Source organism: Brachypodium distachyon, chromosome 1, assembly GCF_000005505.3.
Source record: "Brachypodium distachyon strain Bd21 chromosome 1, Brachypodium_distachyon_v3.0, whole genome shotgun sequence".
NCBI classification, from domain to species: domain Eukaryota; kingdom Viridiplantae; phylum Streptophyta; class Magnoliopsida; order Poales; family Poaceae; genus Brachypodium; species Brachypodium distachyon.
In genome coordinates, this window is record NC_016131.3 from 65482334 (window position 1) to 65498375 (window position 16042).

Genomic DNA, 16042 nt, shown 5'->3' on the forward strand with positions numbered 1-16042 from the left:
CCATAACTCATACGAGCAAGTCATAACACCAACCAGCCAGCCAACACAACACAGACTGGGGTCTGGGGGCGCCTCGCTGGCCTGGAGGTCGTCATCACCTCTAAAAGCCTGAAAACGAATGGGGCGAACAGATGAGGCCCGGCCAAGGGGAGCAGCGCGGAAAATGCTCGTTATGTACCAACATGATCTTCTCGGGGCCAAAAAAAAAAAACGACGCCAAAGTTCGTGCGCACCTTGTGGGTTGCCATCCAGGTGGAATATTTTGACGCGGAAACCACTAGAAAAGAAGCACGGGTAAAGAGTAAACCCCCAAGTTTGGGCAAGCTCTAATGGAGAGGGTATATTCCATTCGGATACCACCGTTACGGAATCAGGCACTTGGCACGCACTCCTGGTCTCCAGCGCTGCGATGACAGAATGCACCAGCGATTTGGACCAATATAGAACTGAAGGGGCAATACATCATCAAGGACACGGAAGCGGCACGCCTGCACTATATATAACTTGAGCTGATAAACCGTAGACGAGAGTGGCTAAAACGAAGTTTTACCGAAAAGGATAGTACATCATCAAGGAAACAGACGCGGTCTGCCTGCATTTTTCTTCTTGACGAACCTCGTCGACTGCCAGTAATATAACATTGGCCTATAGACCGTAGACGAGAGGGACTGAAACCACAATTTTATCAACAAGTGTATTTGGTAAAGCCACGAAACGGTCTAACATGGTACAGATTCAGCACGGAGCAAGTACAACCTATGGCTAGTGATGCAAAACTTGCCCCCTGGGTTCCCCTTCTTCCTTTTTTTCTTTGTACAACTTCCGTCTACTCCCAAAAATGATGGTATCAGCAAACAAAATCAAAAGAAAAGTCTTGAGTTGGCCCACAAGTAAAACAAAACACTTCTTCACACACATAAAAAAAATAGAGAAGGAAAACCAGAACAACACAGGAGCTGAGAGCTTATCCAAACTCAGGCAGCAACTAGAAAAGTAAGCATTACTCCATTAGTTTATTACAGGGGAGACCAGTGCGAAATAAGCACTCAACAATCTGAAAGCTTATCAAATAGTACCCCTACTGCACCAAATAAAGCGCCCATTGGGACGAGGAAAGGCCGGCTTATCAACTATGACACGCAGATAAGAGGGGGCGCACCATACGTCCATACGCTCAACAACAACAACGCAAAAGATAAAAGAAAACGGCGACGTCAAGTTGCCACATCGCAACCTCTTGCGATGCCCCCTCGACCTCGCAGGTCAACCAGGCTCGGGTTAACAAATGATTAATATTATCTCCCGGCAAACGGAGCTGGTATTATAATCACAAGTGGGGATGTGCAAGATCCTTCAGGAGCAAACGGCGTACTACGTCTTATCCAGTTATCCTCCGCCCGTCGGCCGTATCCATGCGTTCTGCTGTAGCACTAGCACCACCGGAGCAGCAGAGCAGAGGGAGACGGCGTACAAGGAAAGAAAATGCAACTTGACCAGAAATGACTGGCTGTCTGCGTCATTTAAGATCAATCAGTCGATAATTAAAACCGCTTGGCCCCAACAGGAAAAAATCACAAAACCCACCAACTTGCAAGATAAGATGACAATGATGTGAATGATAAAAATGGGGCGGAGGAACATGCAGGACGAGCAGCTGGCAGGTTTTAGACCCCGTGCCAGAGGTGATATGGGATAATTGTCACTTTCAGAAAACAGGGAAAACCGAGCAAGAACAAGACTATTCTCGGTAGTTAACGAGGTTTGCTTCAAACTTAAGACACTGGAATAGGTAAATTCGAACAAAAGGACATGCTACAGATAATATCCCTAGCTACAAAGCTGATCCTTGCAAATACAACTCCATGTGTCACTGAAATCTTCAGAGTGATGTTTCATGAGGTTGAACACAACAAAACAATAACCATGGATATTACTAGATAGTAACTGAAGCATATGGAATTGGAGTTAAATCTACAGCAGTGCTCTAGTAAGTCATAACTGATAACACTAGTCTATGTTGATATTTGATAACAGATAGATTACATTGGTAGCTTCAATCAATTACACTTGCCTTCCAGTAATTCCTGGAAAACGTTCAAATGCTAACAAAAGACTAGTTCCCTAAAACATCAACAAACCCACTGTCAACTCCTTTCCTAGTTCCCATCAAACAAATGAGATAAAGTTTCCAAGAATGCCCACAAACTTACTTCTCGCCCCTATGGAAATTGACTATAAGTGCCTATACAGTTCACCGCAGTAATGCACATATGGAAGCACACCAAACAAGCGGCAAGCCTTTCATACAAAGAAAACTTTGACAAAAGTAAACGGTAATACATAATGTATTCCACGGTAAAGATAATGAGACACAAAGCAAGTAATCCAGAAATGTCCCTTGTGACCTATAGCATGTTCCTAAAATGTTTGAAGTGCTGCAGTTATCAACTCCCAATTACCAGAATGCTTCAACTGATTAGGATTGTTTCCATCACAATTAGCAAAACTGAACTGCATTGTTGCATGGTAACATCCGCAGCAAGTCCCCTCGCAAACTAAAGGTTAGCAGACAGGAAGAGATCAGTCAAGAGCAGCTTCAATAATTGACTTTCTAACTACCACATGAACATCTATCACACACCTTGAAGTTGTATTTCATTGACACCATGATGAGGGGGGCCTCAGAGACACATGAACTTCATGTTCTTCAGGACCAACACGGTATTTAGGAACAATAATTTCTAGACCTGTTCCTGTTTCATCACAGTATGCTTCCAAAGTAGCATCTTCTGGAATCCGGGTAGGCAATGTAACTTCCCTAATAAAATCTCCTGGTGAACAATGCTCAGGGGAAGAATCCGCCAACTTGAAGGTCCGATCATGCCGCTTCAGGACTGGCATCCGACCAACACTAGTGCATGATATCTTAACGATCCCATTTGTGGGAGTGTTCTTCCATGTAACCTTCACCTTTTGTATATCAGCAAATGGCAGACTAATGATGATCAAGTAGCCCTTGCTATCTTCATATATTGTTTTTGCAGCAGTTACTGGCCCAGAAGCATGGCGCATTACACCAGAGAAGTCATTCATCCATGATGGCTCAAAGCTGTGGCTTACATCCATGTCCTGCAACTTGTCTGAATTTGAATTGCTGCAGTCCTCTTCCATGGCAGAGGGGGAGGAATCCTTTCGGCGTTTATGGCACACAGCTGAGATGTCCAAACCATCCCCAGAACCATGCTTCGATGCATGTGTTGACAGGTTAAGACCAGAACCATTCAGCAACTTCTTGTGATGGCCATGTGCGGTGCTCTTTGCTGGAGCAGCAGTTGCTGGCCTCTCGAGCTCAAATTCTGTGCTCGGAAGATTCCTCCATGACTCAAAATCACCCGCCTCAGTGGGGATCGAGAAATTGGCATCCCTCCCGGTGAGCTCAAACCACCTCTTCAGATCGGCCTCAGGCACACCCACCAGATTCGGTGTCCGCACAATCTCAATCCCATGAAGGCACTGGGGGTTTGACAGCCCACGATAATGCTTACGTTGCATCCGGTGTGAGCGCACAAACCCTTTGTCTGCGCTGAAAGGAAACTGCGGCTCACCAAGGCGTGAGTGACCATTCATGAAGCTCCTCAGCTGCATCTTCCCCAGGGCATTCTCTGGCCGGTCCTTAAACACCCACATGTACATGTTCTCCATGTCGTGCTGAACCAGGAAAGCATCCAGCGTGGCATTATTACCATTCACACCGGCCGTGGCTGCCTTTGACTTGCCACCCTTATCAGCCGACATGACCGGCTTGAAGTAGTGGGTGAAGAAGAACCATGCACCCCAGATGCTATCGTTCCGCTTCACGCACTTGCGTGCGGCGCTGGAACCGGAGCTCTTTGTGTGAGACACAGGGACAATTGTCATTGTGGATACTGGGGCAGAGGCCACCCCAGCAGCAGCAGGCGAGTCTGAGTCATAGAGCTGCGGGCAGCCGAGGCCGACATCTAGCATGTCTACGTTGGATTCATGGAGAGTGTTTGTCTGCAGGGCGGGAGGGGGAGGGGAGGGGTCAGCGGCGAGGGGGAGGTTGATGTCAGGGGGGGCGGCCGCCGCGGCATGGAGGCAGCGTTGGAAGGGCCCCGGCGGCGGGAGGAAGAGGTCGAAATCGTCGTGGGAGGCGGTGTCCATGGAGAGGAAGGTGGAGGGGCCCTGGTGCGGATGGTGGGCCGTGGCGGTATCCATGGAGAGCGCGGTGAGCAGCGACTCCCCCATGGCGGCAGCGTCGGCGGCCGTCAGTGGCGGAGCAGCCTTCTTCGAGGCCTCGTCCCCCGCCGACTGCGCGTCGTCCGTCGCTGCGCTGGTGTCCAACCCTTCGGCGCTTCCGCCTCCACCGCCTCCTCACCGCGCGCTCCTCTCCCCCAAATCTCTCCACGAGCATCAGTTAACAACCAGGCTTCACACCTCCCTCGCGTCCATTCCACGGCTGAGAGAAGATAGGGTCCTTTCCCCCCCTGCAAATCACACACAGGAACCACATCAACCTCCCACCAAAAACCTAAATCCAACAAAAAAAAATCCCAGCAATTCACAGGAACAGAGAGATCCGACCCCAAGCAAATCTAACAGCAGGAACGCCACGTACCTAGAGGAAATCCAAGGAGTCCGCGACTCTCAAATCGAAGAACAAACAACCAGGAACTTAGCGAAGACCTCCTGTTCCCCCCCTCCTCGCAGCAAAGTTGCAATCAATCAATCGAAATCAAATCGAATTCGTGTTGATGAGCAGCGGGTGGGGGAGGTGGGAAGGAGGGAGACGGTAACGGAGGAAGGGGGGAGTTAAAGGCCACGGTGGGCGCAGACCGGGGGCGGGGGAGGAGAGGCGCCCTCCCCCAGAAGGAGCCGGGACGAGGGGAGGGTGGGGGGCCGTTACTTGACGGTGACGGCTTGGTGCGCAGGCGGATTGGCTCGGGTTGGATCGGGAAGGCGACGAGAAGGAGAAGGAAGGCAGTGGCACGCCCGTAATTTGACGCGGAAAAGCGGTGGTGCTCTGGCGTGCCGTGCGGTTGGATTGGATCCGTGGATGGATGAATTGGGCCTCCCTTCCTCTCCCCTCCCCCTCTGTTCGCAGTCTCGGTTGGGGTGCAACGTTTCCAAAACTTCATTTGTTTTGGATTCTGCTTGGAGGGTGGAATACAAAACAGCAGACTTATTTTAAGATTACTACCATAAGAGTCCGTGTGATGCTATAGATCAACAAGAACATCCATTCAAATTTTACCAAAACTGCATATTTTTTTGATCAAGTACAACTTAGCAATGAACAATCAGTAGGACTGAAATTTAAGACATATTGATATTTGAGAAACTTTTAAGCAGTTCATAATTAGTTATGAACCATCACCAGCGATAGGCAGGGTCGAGTTGTACATCGGCAAGCGTAGTTCATCCACAAAATTAAATAAGATATTTGTGAAGACATACGTCCAATACACATCCCATTAGCATTAAATCCATGCATGTTACCAATTTCCTTGCCCAAAAAACTCCAGAATGTCTAGGCATGGCAATATAAAATGATTTTTCTTCTGTTAAACTCAACACACCAAACAAAAATCATCTCGTCTAATCTTCTTTCGAGTCAACCAATATGGGGATTTATGCACAACAGAGAGCCCGTGCGGGCCCCCGCAGGTGTGACGTCTACGTGGGCGCTAGGCACCTGGAAGCACATGGGAAGGTCCGGTAGGTGGCAGCGGGCGGCGAGGATTTGGCGTCGGGGCGGCGCGGCCCGTGCGGAAGCAGCCGACGGGCGGCGCAATGGGCTTCGGCTCGCAACTACTCGTGGACGAATCTAAGCTGGACGAGGAGGTTGCAGAGGGGAGAAGAGACGCCGGAGGGGACCAAGGCGGGGGAAGGGTATTTCTCCTCCTCCTGTTGAGGCCTTCGACGCACGGCGCCAGGAGAGGGTGGCCGCGTCGCGGGAGGGCTGCAGTGCCGCCGGCAGGTGGGAAGAGTTACAACACCCGCGATGGAGACAGTAGCAGCACGGATCTTAGGCGTGTGCAGACAGATCGGGTGAGGTCGTGATGAGCGTTTTTTTCGGGGAGTTCGTGTTGGACTTGGAGAGGAGGAGGAAGAACTGTAGAGAGGGGCGAGGGATTTGGGGCGAGCGAGGCGAACTACGGGCAACGCCCGCGGTCCTCACCACCAACTCCAATTTAATAGATAGTAATAGAGTTTCCAGTCAAAAAAATAGATAGTAATAGATAAAACAGACTATGGCCGTAGGCAAGCAGCAACAGTAACAAATTCGTTAGGATGAAGTTTACGTCCTTCCTAGCGTAAATGTGCAATACAGGGGGTTACGCGTACAGTTTTAACATAAAGTTTTGTATTAATCGTCCCCATTAATTAATCAAGATATAGTGTAGCCCATTCGCAACTAGCAACAAACTAGTTTAGGAGAACAAACTATTACTAAATCATGAAAAAAAAAATCATGGTACGAATGCAAACGATGAATTATACAGGTTCAACAAGTGAGAAACTACTAGATGGAAAACAAAGATGGTGATGCTAGCAATGAAAACGATGTCCCTGATGGCGCTCTAGTGTCGTCGTAAGCAAGGGGAAGGCCCCCCTACTTCTCCTTCTTTCTCTTCTATTCTTCTTGGTTATGTGGAGAATCGAAAACCTCCTCTAGATTGGATCTATCCTTTAGGACGATTTCTTTATTTTTGCTTCCGCCTCCCGTCATTGTTTATATGCCAACAAAGATCCATAACTCTGAAAAATATGAGAAAATGGTGGTTTAATAACTTTACATCTAACCTGCCTTCCAAAGGTCACCTTCAGAAAAGGAAGCAAATATGTAGGACCCACGTGCCCTATTGGTGCACCGTGGGCAGGGTGCATGAAAAGGGGACGTGGGACACTCGTGCGCTCTCTGGCTTAGCCCTTCTATGTGTTTTGGAAGCCTCTCGGAACTTTTGAACATATTTTTCCTTTGTTTCCTTGAATGGCAAAATACCTGAATCTGACAGAACAAACGCGGAACCAACTGACATCTTCATCAACATGGGTGACACGGGTGGCGTCGACGGGGTTGGCAACGATGGTGCTTTACCACCACCTCCTTCTTCCAGCGGCATACATACATCTTACTCTTTCTATTGTCATGGTTTGGGTATCTATTTTGTTGGGAGATAGAAGTTTTATCCTACCGTCTACTGTTGTGTTACAATCTAATTTGCATGATCTGGCCTGATTTAGTTTACATGGCATGTTTTTAGAAATCAAATTAATACTAAAATTACCCATATTCTCAACAAAAGGTAACAAGGTGTCCATCGACTGTTTCACAAGAATTTTGATGCTTTAATGGCCGTAAGAATAAAATGTTGTTTTCACTTGATAAGTTGCTAAGGGTGTCACAAGAACAGGAGCGACTGTTTGCAACAGGTCTCTCTGTCCACATTTAGGGCACTACAATTGCAAGATACTCTTAGATAAATGATCAGTGGAGAATAAGATTTTAAATTTCTAAAATCGTCTGCAATCAAAACAACGTAAGAATGGACACCTCGTTCTTAGTACCCCTCCCCTCCGGCCAAATTATTTGTCGCAGATTTTGTATGAAGAAAGTAGTATTTTTTACATTGTCATGAAAATCGCCAAAGGTCATAACTTCTAGTCTGTACAATGGCATTTCCCCTTTTGATGTTGTGCTCCATAACTCCTCAACTATCCGATGATATATGCTAGGAGTATATTTTTTTGTGAAGAGAAATTGACGGTCACAGAGTGGACGGTTGACGCCACCAAAAGTTTAGATCATTGGAAAAAGCAGGTAAACGAGAGGAAAACCAAAAGTGCCAATACGCTTGCGAAATTGCCAAGCTCCATGTATTGCGAAAAAACCACACCCGCGAAAATTGGCGAACACGTACGTCACTCCGGTCGGCGCTTAATGTCCGCACGCACTGCCACGACGACTTCACAACACGTCTTGCACGTCGGCCTGAGTTATCGTTCAGCGTCCCTGGCCTTGGCTCCCAAGCGAAGCAACTGGCTCGTTCAGCCGCTCATTTCACGCGGTATCGCCCGGCCGGCCCGCGGCATGCTGCTCTTGCACGCGCACGGCGCGTCCCGCTGGATAGCTGGATCGACCGATAGGCCATTCACGTCACACAGTGCGCCAAGCCGCAGCTTGTGGCCGCGCTTGCACGAGGAGCGATTTTTCTTGCAGTCTCCTTCTCATCCTGTGAGTTTATCTCTGCGACGAGAGATTTTTTTTCATATGAATTAGCGGCGGGGTTTGGCTGGCGTGTACGACATGGAGAGCGCGCGAGAAAACAAAAGGGACACCCGCTCCGGCGCTCTGGGACAAGATGTTGATTTATTTAGTTCTTTATTTATTCCGTGATAAGATGATCGTATAGAAGGGTGTACTTTTCTCTCCAAAGTCCACGGCGGCCGGAGGCGGGAGGCCGTATCTGGTAAAGGGCTCAAGTTGTCGCAAAAAAGAAGAAGTGAAAGGGCTCAAGTGCTCTCGCTTAACGGCCTCTCGCTAACGCTGTGTGCTTCGTCAGATATGGCCTGCCCGGGATCATGGATATATACTGTAGTAAAAATGGATCATTCAGGCTGCTGACGCGGCAGAATATAACTATCGGCTCGTGCCACTATGAACTCGCCAGGAGGCATCGTGTCCCGTTGCCCGCGTTGGCCGACGGGGCACCGGCCGGCTGGCCGCGGCGGCCAAATATATCGACGAGGAGCGGCTTTGCGCTTCGAGGGAGCAAATGGGGGATGGAAAACTACTTGGAACAAGGGAGCGTGGATCTCGACAGACTCGAGGACCGTGTTGGCATCGCTCTTTGCCGCGCGGGTGGTGAGCAAAACCTGCAAGAGATGCAATCTTTTTTTTTGGGGGAAGACGCAAGAGATGCAATCGAGAGAGTTTCTTGCTGTTGTCCGTGCTGAGTGCTGACCAGGCCAGCAGCACCGTGATAGACTGGCGCACGGGTGAAGCGGAACGGAGGGTAGTTGGTCCGTGGTACACGTGGCGTTTTGGTTATTTTCCAACTGAGGTTTCACCAATGTTACCCGCAAGCGCAACACAAATTTCCCTGCGATTTCGTGTCGGCGCCGAGATCCATGGTACAGTTTGCCATTTTGGCCAAGCTTTGGCGTCATTATGTTGCGTAAGAATTGTGCACATCCCGTCAAAACATATTGTGCTAAATCCCATGCATGCATTGATTTGGCAACGAGCAAGTCTGACCCGGTTAAATCCAATCCAGCGAAACTAGATAGATCAAAGGAACTAGTAAAAGCTACTAGTAGCCACTGACAAACAGAAAGAAAAAACCAGTTTAAATTTCTATACCATGAATTGTGATGGGTATCCGAACGATTCAAAACTGTAACTAACTTATACTTCCTCTGATTCATATTTATTGATTCAAATTTGTCCAAATATGACTGTATCTATGTCAAAACGCGTCTAGATCCATATAATATTTCGACAATTAATATGAATCGGAGTGATTAATTATAGATCTAAGACGAGAGACATCAGCCGAATTTAAATGTGCTAGCTAAACTGACTGACGGGACCCTTAGTTAAGAGAGAGGAGATTACTGTATCTTTTACGCAAGCTACGGCTCGAACCAAAGTAAATTAACTCTGGGTGCGATCTCTTGTGCTGCGCGCCCATTGTCCGCTCCCCTTAATTTCTTCAGTTCTTTGAACCAGTTTTTTTTTCCGAATGTGTAAGTTGTCTGTTTTAGAGATCAGTAGATTATTATTATTATTATATTTTGGATACTGAATAGGTTATGGATTTGTAATGCTAAGGAGTAAGTGACTTGAATTTATCGCTTATTTTTGGACGGAGTGAGTATTATTTTTCATACTGTTAGTATACACGCAGGTGGGTCGCAGATTTGCAGCTCCATGAGCTACGGACGTATAAGATGAAAAATTGGAAGACTTCTCGCAATGTTCGCAAAAAAATAAAAATCGGAAGACTTCTCGCAGAGGAAAAAAATTTGAAGACACCAGCGACCTGGCTTTGATGGGCCGTGTTTCCCTGAGCCCATGTGAGCGTGGCGAGGCTAAACACTAAGGAGTAGCGAGCGACCCGGAGAACACGGCCGCGGCGCGCCACGCGTCGCGCTCGCCGGGCGCTGCAACCCGCAACCGCCTCGAGAGCCCTCGACGCCATCTTGGCGGGGGAAGCAGCGACCGATGCGATGCCTACGTGCGCGCGTTGCCGCGCTTGTCGGGCTGCTCCATATATACGCGCGATGAGCCGAGAAGGAAGAGATCACCGGCAGGAGGAGGAGAAAGGTCGAGGCTCGCCAGCCAAGGGAAGGGGAAGGAAGGAGAGGGGAGGAGATCTGGTGGACCGGGGGAGGAGGATTTGGAGAGATGGATGAAGAGTACGACGTGATCGTGCTGGGAACGGGGCTCAAGGAGTGCATCCTCAGCGGCCTCCTCTCCGTCGATGGCCTCAAGGTGAGATGGGATCCGTCGACGTCACCTTCTGTTCCCTTTCTAATTTGTTCATGTGCTCCTGTGTCCCATGAGGCCATGACAATGTGTGCATTTTGGCATTATCAAATCGGAAACGTGGCTGGGTGTATCACCATTGTCCAGTAAGGGTATGTAGGAATAGGATCAGAAGATATTACGATGGACAGTTGTTAGAATACGGAACGGAAATGTTGATTCTAGGATGCCCCTGAAGTTGTTAAATTAGGATATAGCGAATGTTCTCTCATGAATTGTCTATAACTATGGTCAAGAACTCAAGATAGACCTTCTGATTCAAACCGATTTAATCTTTTTTCATGTCGTTGTAAACTGATAATATAGCTTCTGCATCAGTTCACAGCGCAGGCAGTGATCTCAAATCCAAATCATAAAAAAAAGTGAACTGATCAACCTTTTGAAGAAAAACAATATTGATTAATAATAACCACGTTATCCTAAAGGCTAAACGTTCCCCTTTTGACAAGGGTACAATGCACACTTTGAACTCAGAAGTCATAATTTTTGTTACTTCAATGTCTATGAGCAGGTTCTTCACATGGACAGGAATGATTACTACGGAGGAGAATCTACATCCCTTAATCTGACGAAGGTGTTGTAACATGACCCTTGCATTGATATTTCCGTTTTGACGCAGCTGCTATTGGAAGAGCTGTAGTCAGAATGTGTCGTCATGTTACCAAAATACAAAAAATGACATAAATTTCCGTGAATGTAAAGTTATGCCGTCCAATGTTTTGTTCCATTTGCTCGATAGATATGGAAGAGATTCAAAGGCAGCGAAAGCACTCCTGACCATCTGGGTGTCAGCAAGGAATACAATGTTGACATGGTGCCCAAGGTCTGATGTCACCTGCAAAATCTGCTCATTTGATCTCTTATACTTTTGATATTTTGTTGATCACTGTAAATTGTGAGTTTGCAGTTCATGATGGCCAATGGAGCATTGGTCCGTGTTTTGATCCGCACGAGCGTGACAAAGTATCTGAACTTCAAGGCCGTGGATGGCAGCTTCGTGTACAATAATGGGAAGGTATGGATCAGATATTCAGATATGATACGATTGTTAAACATGTACATATGATGTTCTTATTCCTCTTTGGTGATGCCGGTAGATCCACAAAGTCCCTGCAACCGATGTTGAAGCCTTGAAATCTAACCTGATGGGCCTGTTTGAAAAGCGGCGTGCTAGGAAGTTCTTCATTTACGTTCAGGATTATGAAGAGGATGACCCAAAGTCACACGAAGGCCTGGATCTGCACAAGGTCACGACAAGGGAGGTCATCTCGTAAGTTTCTTTCGGTTGTGTTACATTTTTTTTTTCTGTGAAGTGAACAAAAAGTAGAAAACCAAGTTGTACTTGGCCATCATTTCCTAATGCAAAGGCTATGATTGCTTGGATCAGCAAGTATGGGCTGGAGGACGACACAGTTGACTTTATTGGTCATGCATTAGCACTTCACCGGGATGACAACTATCTGGATGAGCCTGCAATTGACACTGTCAAGAGAATGAAGGTACTATATTTCCACCAACTAAACAAACAAGTTTTTGGAGTCAGCATACATTTTGATCACTACTGTACAACCATGCATTGCTGAATTCAATATGCATCTGGGAAGTAGTTGTTCAAGTCTTCAAGATCCTGACCTGACCATTTGTTTTATGAAAGTAGAGAAGATCCTAACTGTATTATTGAAAGGTAGATTAGATATGACCTGCACTGTACACCTTAATAAGAGCATGATTGAAGTTGCTGCTAAGGGTCCAACTGGACAATAGAAGACTTAACAATGATACCTGTCCCATAGTATTTCCTTCTCTTGTTATTAGTGTCTATTGCATTCTCTCATTTCTGTGGTCCTCATCTTTATTCAGTATGATTAAGATTAACAAACATTAGGTTACACACATGCTCATTAAAACGACCTTCAAAATGGCATGTATTCATGTGCTAGTTTCAGTTCCTGGCTAGTTGTTCTTGACTTTGTGACCACTCAACTTCATCATTGCTTTACCTATATAAATGATTGATCACGTTGCTCTGATAATGTTCAAAACTTCAGGGTTTATTTTCCTGGACCAAAATATGGATCATCCGGTCATCATAAGATATACACCATGGTTTCACCCACATGACACACTTTTAGCTGAGAATTTCTACACCCACATTGCATATCTTTAGCTGTACACATGACTTAACAGATAAAAAATTTCGATACGAAAATGATATATATTATCTGTCATGTCACGTGAAATAGCTTTCAGCTGAAGATATGCAATGCAGGTGAAACAGAAGACATGATAGATAGTTTGACAATAGGTATATCGTGACATATGGAGCAAAAACATAATTAAAATCTGATCCTCACATTGGTCTTCTGCTTCAATAGCTATATGCGGAATCATTGGCACGCTTCCAAGGTGGATCACCTTATATCTACCCTTTGTATGGGCTAGGAGAGCTCCCGCAGGTATGGCCATGTCAATTTATCAGGAATTGATACATGTTTCAACTTTATTACAACTCATACTGAGAATGCTGTAACAGGCCTTTGCTCGTCTGAGCGCTGTTTATGGTGGCACATACATGCTCAACAAACCAGAATGCAAGGTAACTGAGTTTTTCCAGACAGTTCATCACTCGACAGTGCTCCAAGACTAGTTTCTAGATCTTCAGTCAACATGCTTAAATTTGGCAACTGTTTGCAGGTTGAGTTTGATGAGAGTGGTAAAGCATTTGGTGTGACTTCCGAAGGGGAGACTGCAAAATGCAAGAAGGTTGTTTGTGACCCCTCGTACTTGACTGACAAGGTACACATACCTTTGTGACTTGCAAGCATTACATTTCAGATTCAGATTTGTGGTAGTATATGACCTTGAAGTACTTCAAAAATGATGAACAGGTCAAGAAGGTTGGAAGGGTGGCACGTGCGATATGCATAATGAAGCATCCGATTCCTGACACTAAGGATTCTCACTCTGTGCAGATTATCCTCCCAAAGAAACAGCTGAAGCGCAAATCAGACATGTATGTAATTTAAAAACAAATGCAAAAAATGGACTTTTAAGACAATCTTAATTAGACATGGAGTACTGTACTACTGTTCACTTGGTGCTTGCTGTGATATTGCTTTTAAGTGTAATAGCAGTACCTGACACAATTATTTTGCAGGTACGTGTTCTGTTGCTCATATGCTCACAACGTTGCGCCGAAAGGCAAATTCATCGCCTTCGTGTCGACCGAAGCTGAGACTGACAAGCCTGAGATCGAGTTGAAACCCGGGATTGATCTACTTGGCCCCGTGGAGGAGACATTCTTTGACATCTATGATCGATACGAACCTGTGAATACTCCTGAAGAGGACAACTGTTTCCTGACAAATGTAAGTCTAATCAACCACAGCTTGCTCCTTTACACTTGACAGCACTACAGGAGTGTTCATAATCCTTGGTTTTTGCAGAGCTATGATGCGACCACCCATTTTGAGACAACGGTTAAGGATGTGCTTGCTTTGTACAGCAAGATCACTGGAAAGGTAAACTGCACTAGTTTATTTTTTTCATTCTGAAGTAGATTATTATAAGAGCAAAGAAGCATTCGGCCAGAAATGTTTTTTTAGTAATGTAATAATTTGCACCGGTTCAATGCAGGATCTTGATCTTTCTGTGGATCTGAATGCTGCCAGTGCTGCTGAACCTGAAGCTGCTTGAACATTTGTTACTAATAGACAATTTTCATTTTTCTTTCTTAATGCATTCTTAGATGGATCTGTTTCCCTAATCCATTACTTGATTTTGGGGTTCCAATTGTCCTTTCTGAAACAAAGTACAGTATCATGGATTTATATTATATATCTAATAATCTTCACATGTCTTCACTAGTGAGTGTGGGAGTACAAATTGCATTGTTCATGTATGCTCATTCTCAACAAACCTCATGTGTTGCAGCACATATGTCCAGACAGCAGGCCCCTGTACTGTTTTTAGTTTTTCTTTTTTCCGTTTCGAAGAAAAGGTCAAGGCGAAAAGTAAATGACTCTGGGATTTGGGGAGAGAATTATTCTATTCTAGTGTTCATCTACCTCTTGTACTGATGACAGTAGGATAAATTAAGTGCACGATGTTGCTGTCTCTCCACGCTTCCAACTTTTCATGAGCTGAGAAAGAAATAATTGTGGATGCATGACAGAGGAAAAATGATGGGAGGAAGAAAACCGATGGAGTCTTTAATATATTGTTCAGTCCTGTGGTTGATAACCCTAAATAGTTTCTCATGTTACTCATAGTATTGGTAGTAGCAGACTTAAAACTCAATCTAATGAATAGCTTTATCAAGGCTAGAGAGAAAATGATGTGGTGTGGGCTCTAAACATTTAAGGTAAAGGATCAAAGGCTAACAGCCTTTATCTTGCTGCTAGCAGCACACACACCATCATGGACCAAATCATTTAGTTTCAAGCTAGGCACTACACTAGCATCTTGAAATGACACCCATATCCTGTTAGGATCCTTTTTGTTGGAGCCAACCGATCTATTAGGGGTCAGAAAAGCAGCAGCAAAAATTGCTACCTTTGGCAGGTTAGGTCAAAAGTGTGGTGCTTCAAGAAAGATAACCACAGGGTACAAGAGTTTAACCGCCGTTTGCATATTGTCGTACCGTAGCCTCAAAACTGAATCTATTTTTAATTTTTTATTGTGTATTGTTTGTGACTATGTGCATTTGACCCGTCCAGTTAGAAAGAGGGTAAGTTGGTTATTGCTTGCACGGAACGTACCTTGTCATTGCCGGTCCGTTGCTAGTACGCGGGCTGCCGCTGCTGTACACGTATACGCTCTTAAAAAAAAGGAAACTTAGTGCACGTCTCATGAAGCAGAACGTATCTTGTATTCTTGTCTTGGCCGGCAGGGTATATGTAGTTTTTGGCAGGAAATTTTACCGTCGTATATCGTACTCAACATATTAATCTTGGTATGTCCATATGTATTGACTCTTTCGCCATCGAGCTGGTCAGCGAATACGTTCTGCTGTGCTTCTAGTATCCATCGAGCTGGCATTTTTCTACGATGTAACCAATGTCCCCTCGTTGACAGTATCTTGTTACATGTTTGATGTTTCCAAGTATACAACATATACAAGGTATTTTTTGGGAGGCCCAATTATAAAGCTTACAAAGATCAGACCGTGATCTCCGACTGCGAGAGATTCTTAAACATGTGCTTGAGTGTGCGTTGTGCGGCGCATCGTCAAGAACCTACTCCCTCCGTCCAAAAGATGTTTCAAGTTTGTCAAAATTTAAATGTATCTAAATATAACTTAGTATATAGATGCATTCAAATTTAGTCAAAGTTGAGACATTTTTTGTTGGACGGAGGGAGTATTAGAAAAGCTTAATTTATCTACACTGTCCATGAGCACAACTACATTTCGCTTCGTGCACGTCTTTTTATGCCTTTTTCTATCTTTATCCATGTTGCAAGTACAAT

At 45.5% G+C, this 16042-nt stretch overlaps 1 protein-coding gene and 1 non-coding gene across 2 annotated transcripts; one reads left to right on the top strand and one right to left on the bottom strand.

The window, feature by feature from the left end:
• Positions 1-1988: 1988 nt before the first annotated feature.
• LOC100825858 lies at positions 1989-4895 on the bottom strand. The gene is made up of 3 exons (XR_002964113.1): positions 4637-4895; positions 2642-4505; positions 1989-2555 (listed from the first exon to the last, which is right to left on the bottom strand). It is a non-coding gene; the product is annotated as an uncharacterized LOC100825858 (transcript).
• A 5240-nt stretch (positions 4896-10135) lies between these two features.
• LOC100826798 (guanosine nucleotide diphosphate dissociation inhibitor At5g09550) lies at positions 10136-14443 on the top strand. The gene is made up of 13 exons (XM_003558178.4): positions 10136-10519; positions 11085-11147; positions 11313-11396; positions 11481-11588; positions 11671-11843; positions 11961-12072; positions 12949-13029; positions 13107-13169; positions 13268-13369; positions 13462-13586; positions 13731-13941; positions 14020-14094; positions 14210-14443. Exons 1-13 carry the CDS (start codon positions 10433-10435, stop codon positions 14267-14269), a joined length of 1344 nt encoding a protein of 447 aa, XP_003558226.1. The 5' UTR covers positions 10136-10432; the 3' UTR covers positions 14270-14443.
• Positions 14444-16042: the final 1599 nt, after the last annotated feature.

Coding starts and splice junctions, on each gene's coding strand:
- LOC100826798 (XM_003558178.4), top strand. CDS start 10,433: ATGGATGAAGAGTACGACGTGATCGTGCTGGGAACGGGGCTCAAGGAG. Junction 13,170..13,267: donor TCAACAAACCAGAATGCAAG/GTAACTGAGTTT, acceptor AACTGTTTGCAG/GTTGAGTTTGATGAGAGTGG. Junction 13,587..13,730: donor CTGAAGCGCAAATCAGACAT/GTATGTAATTTA, acceptor ATTATTTTGCAG/GTACGTGTTCTGTTGCTCAT.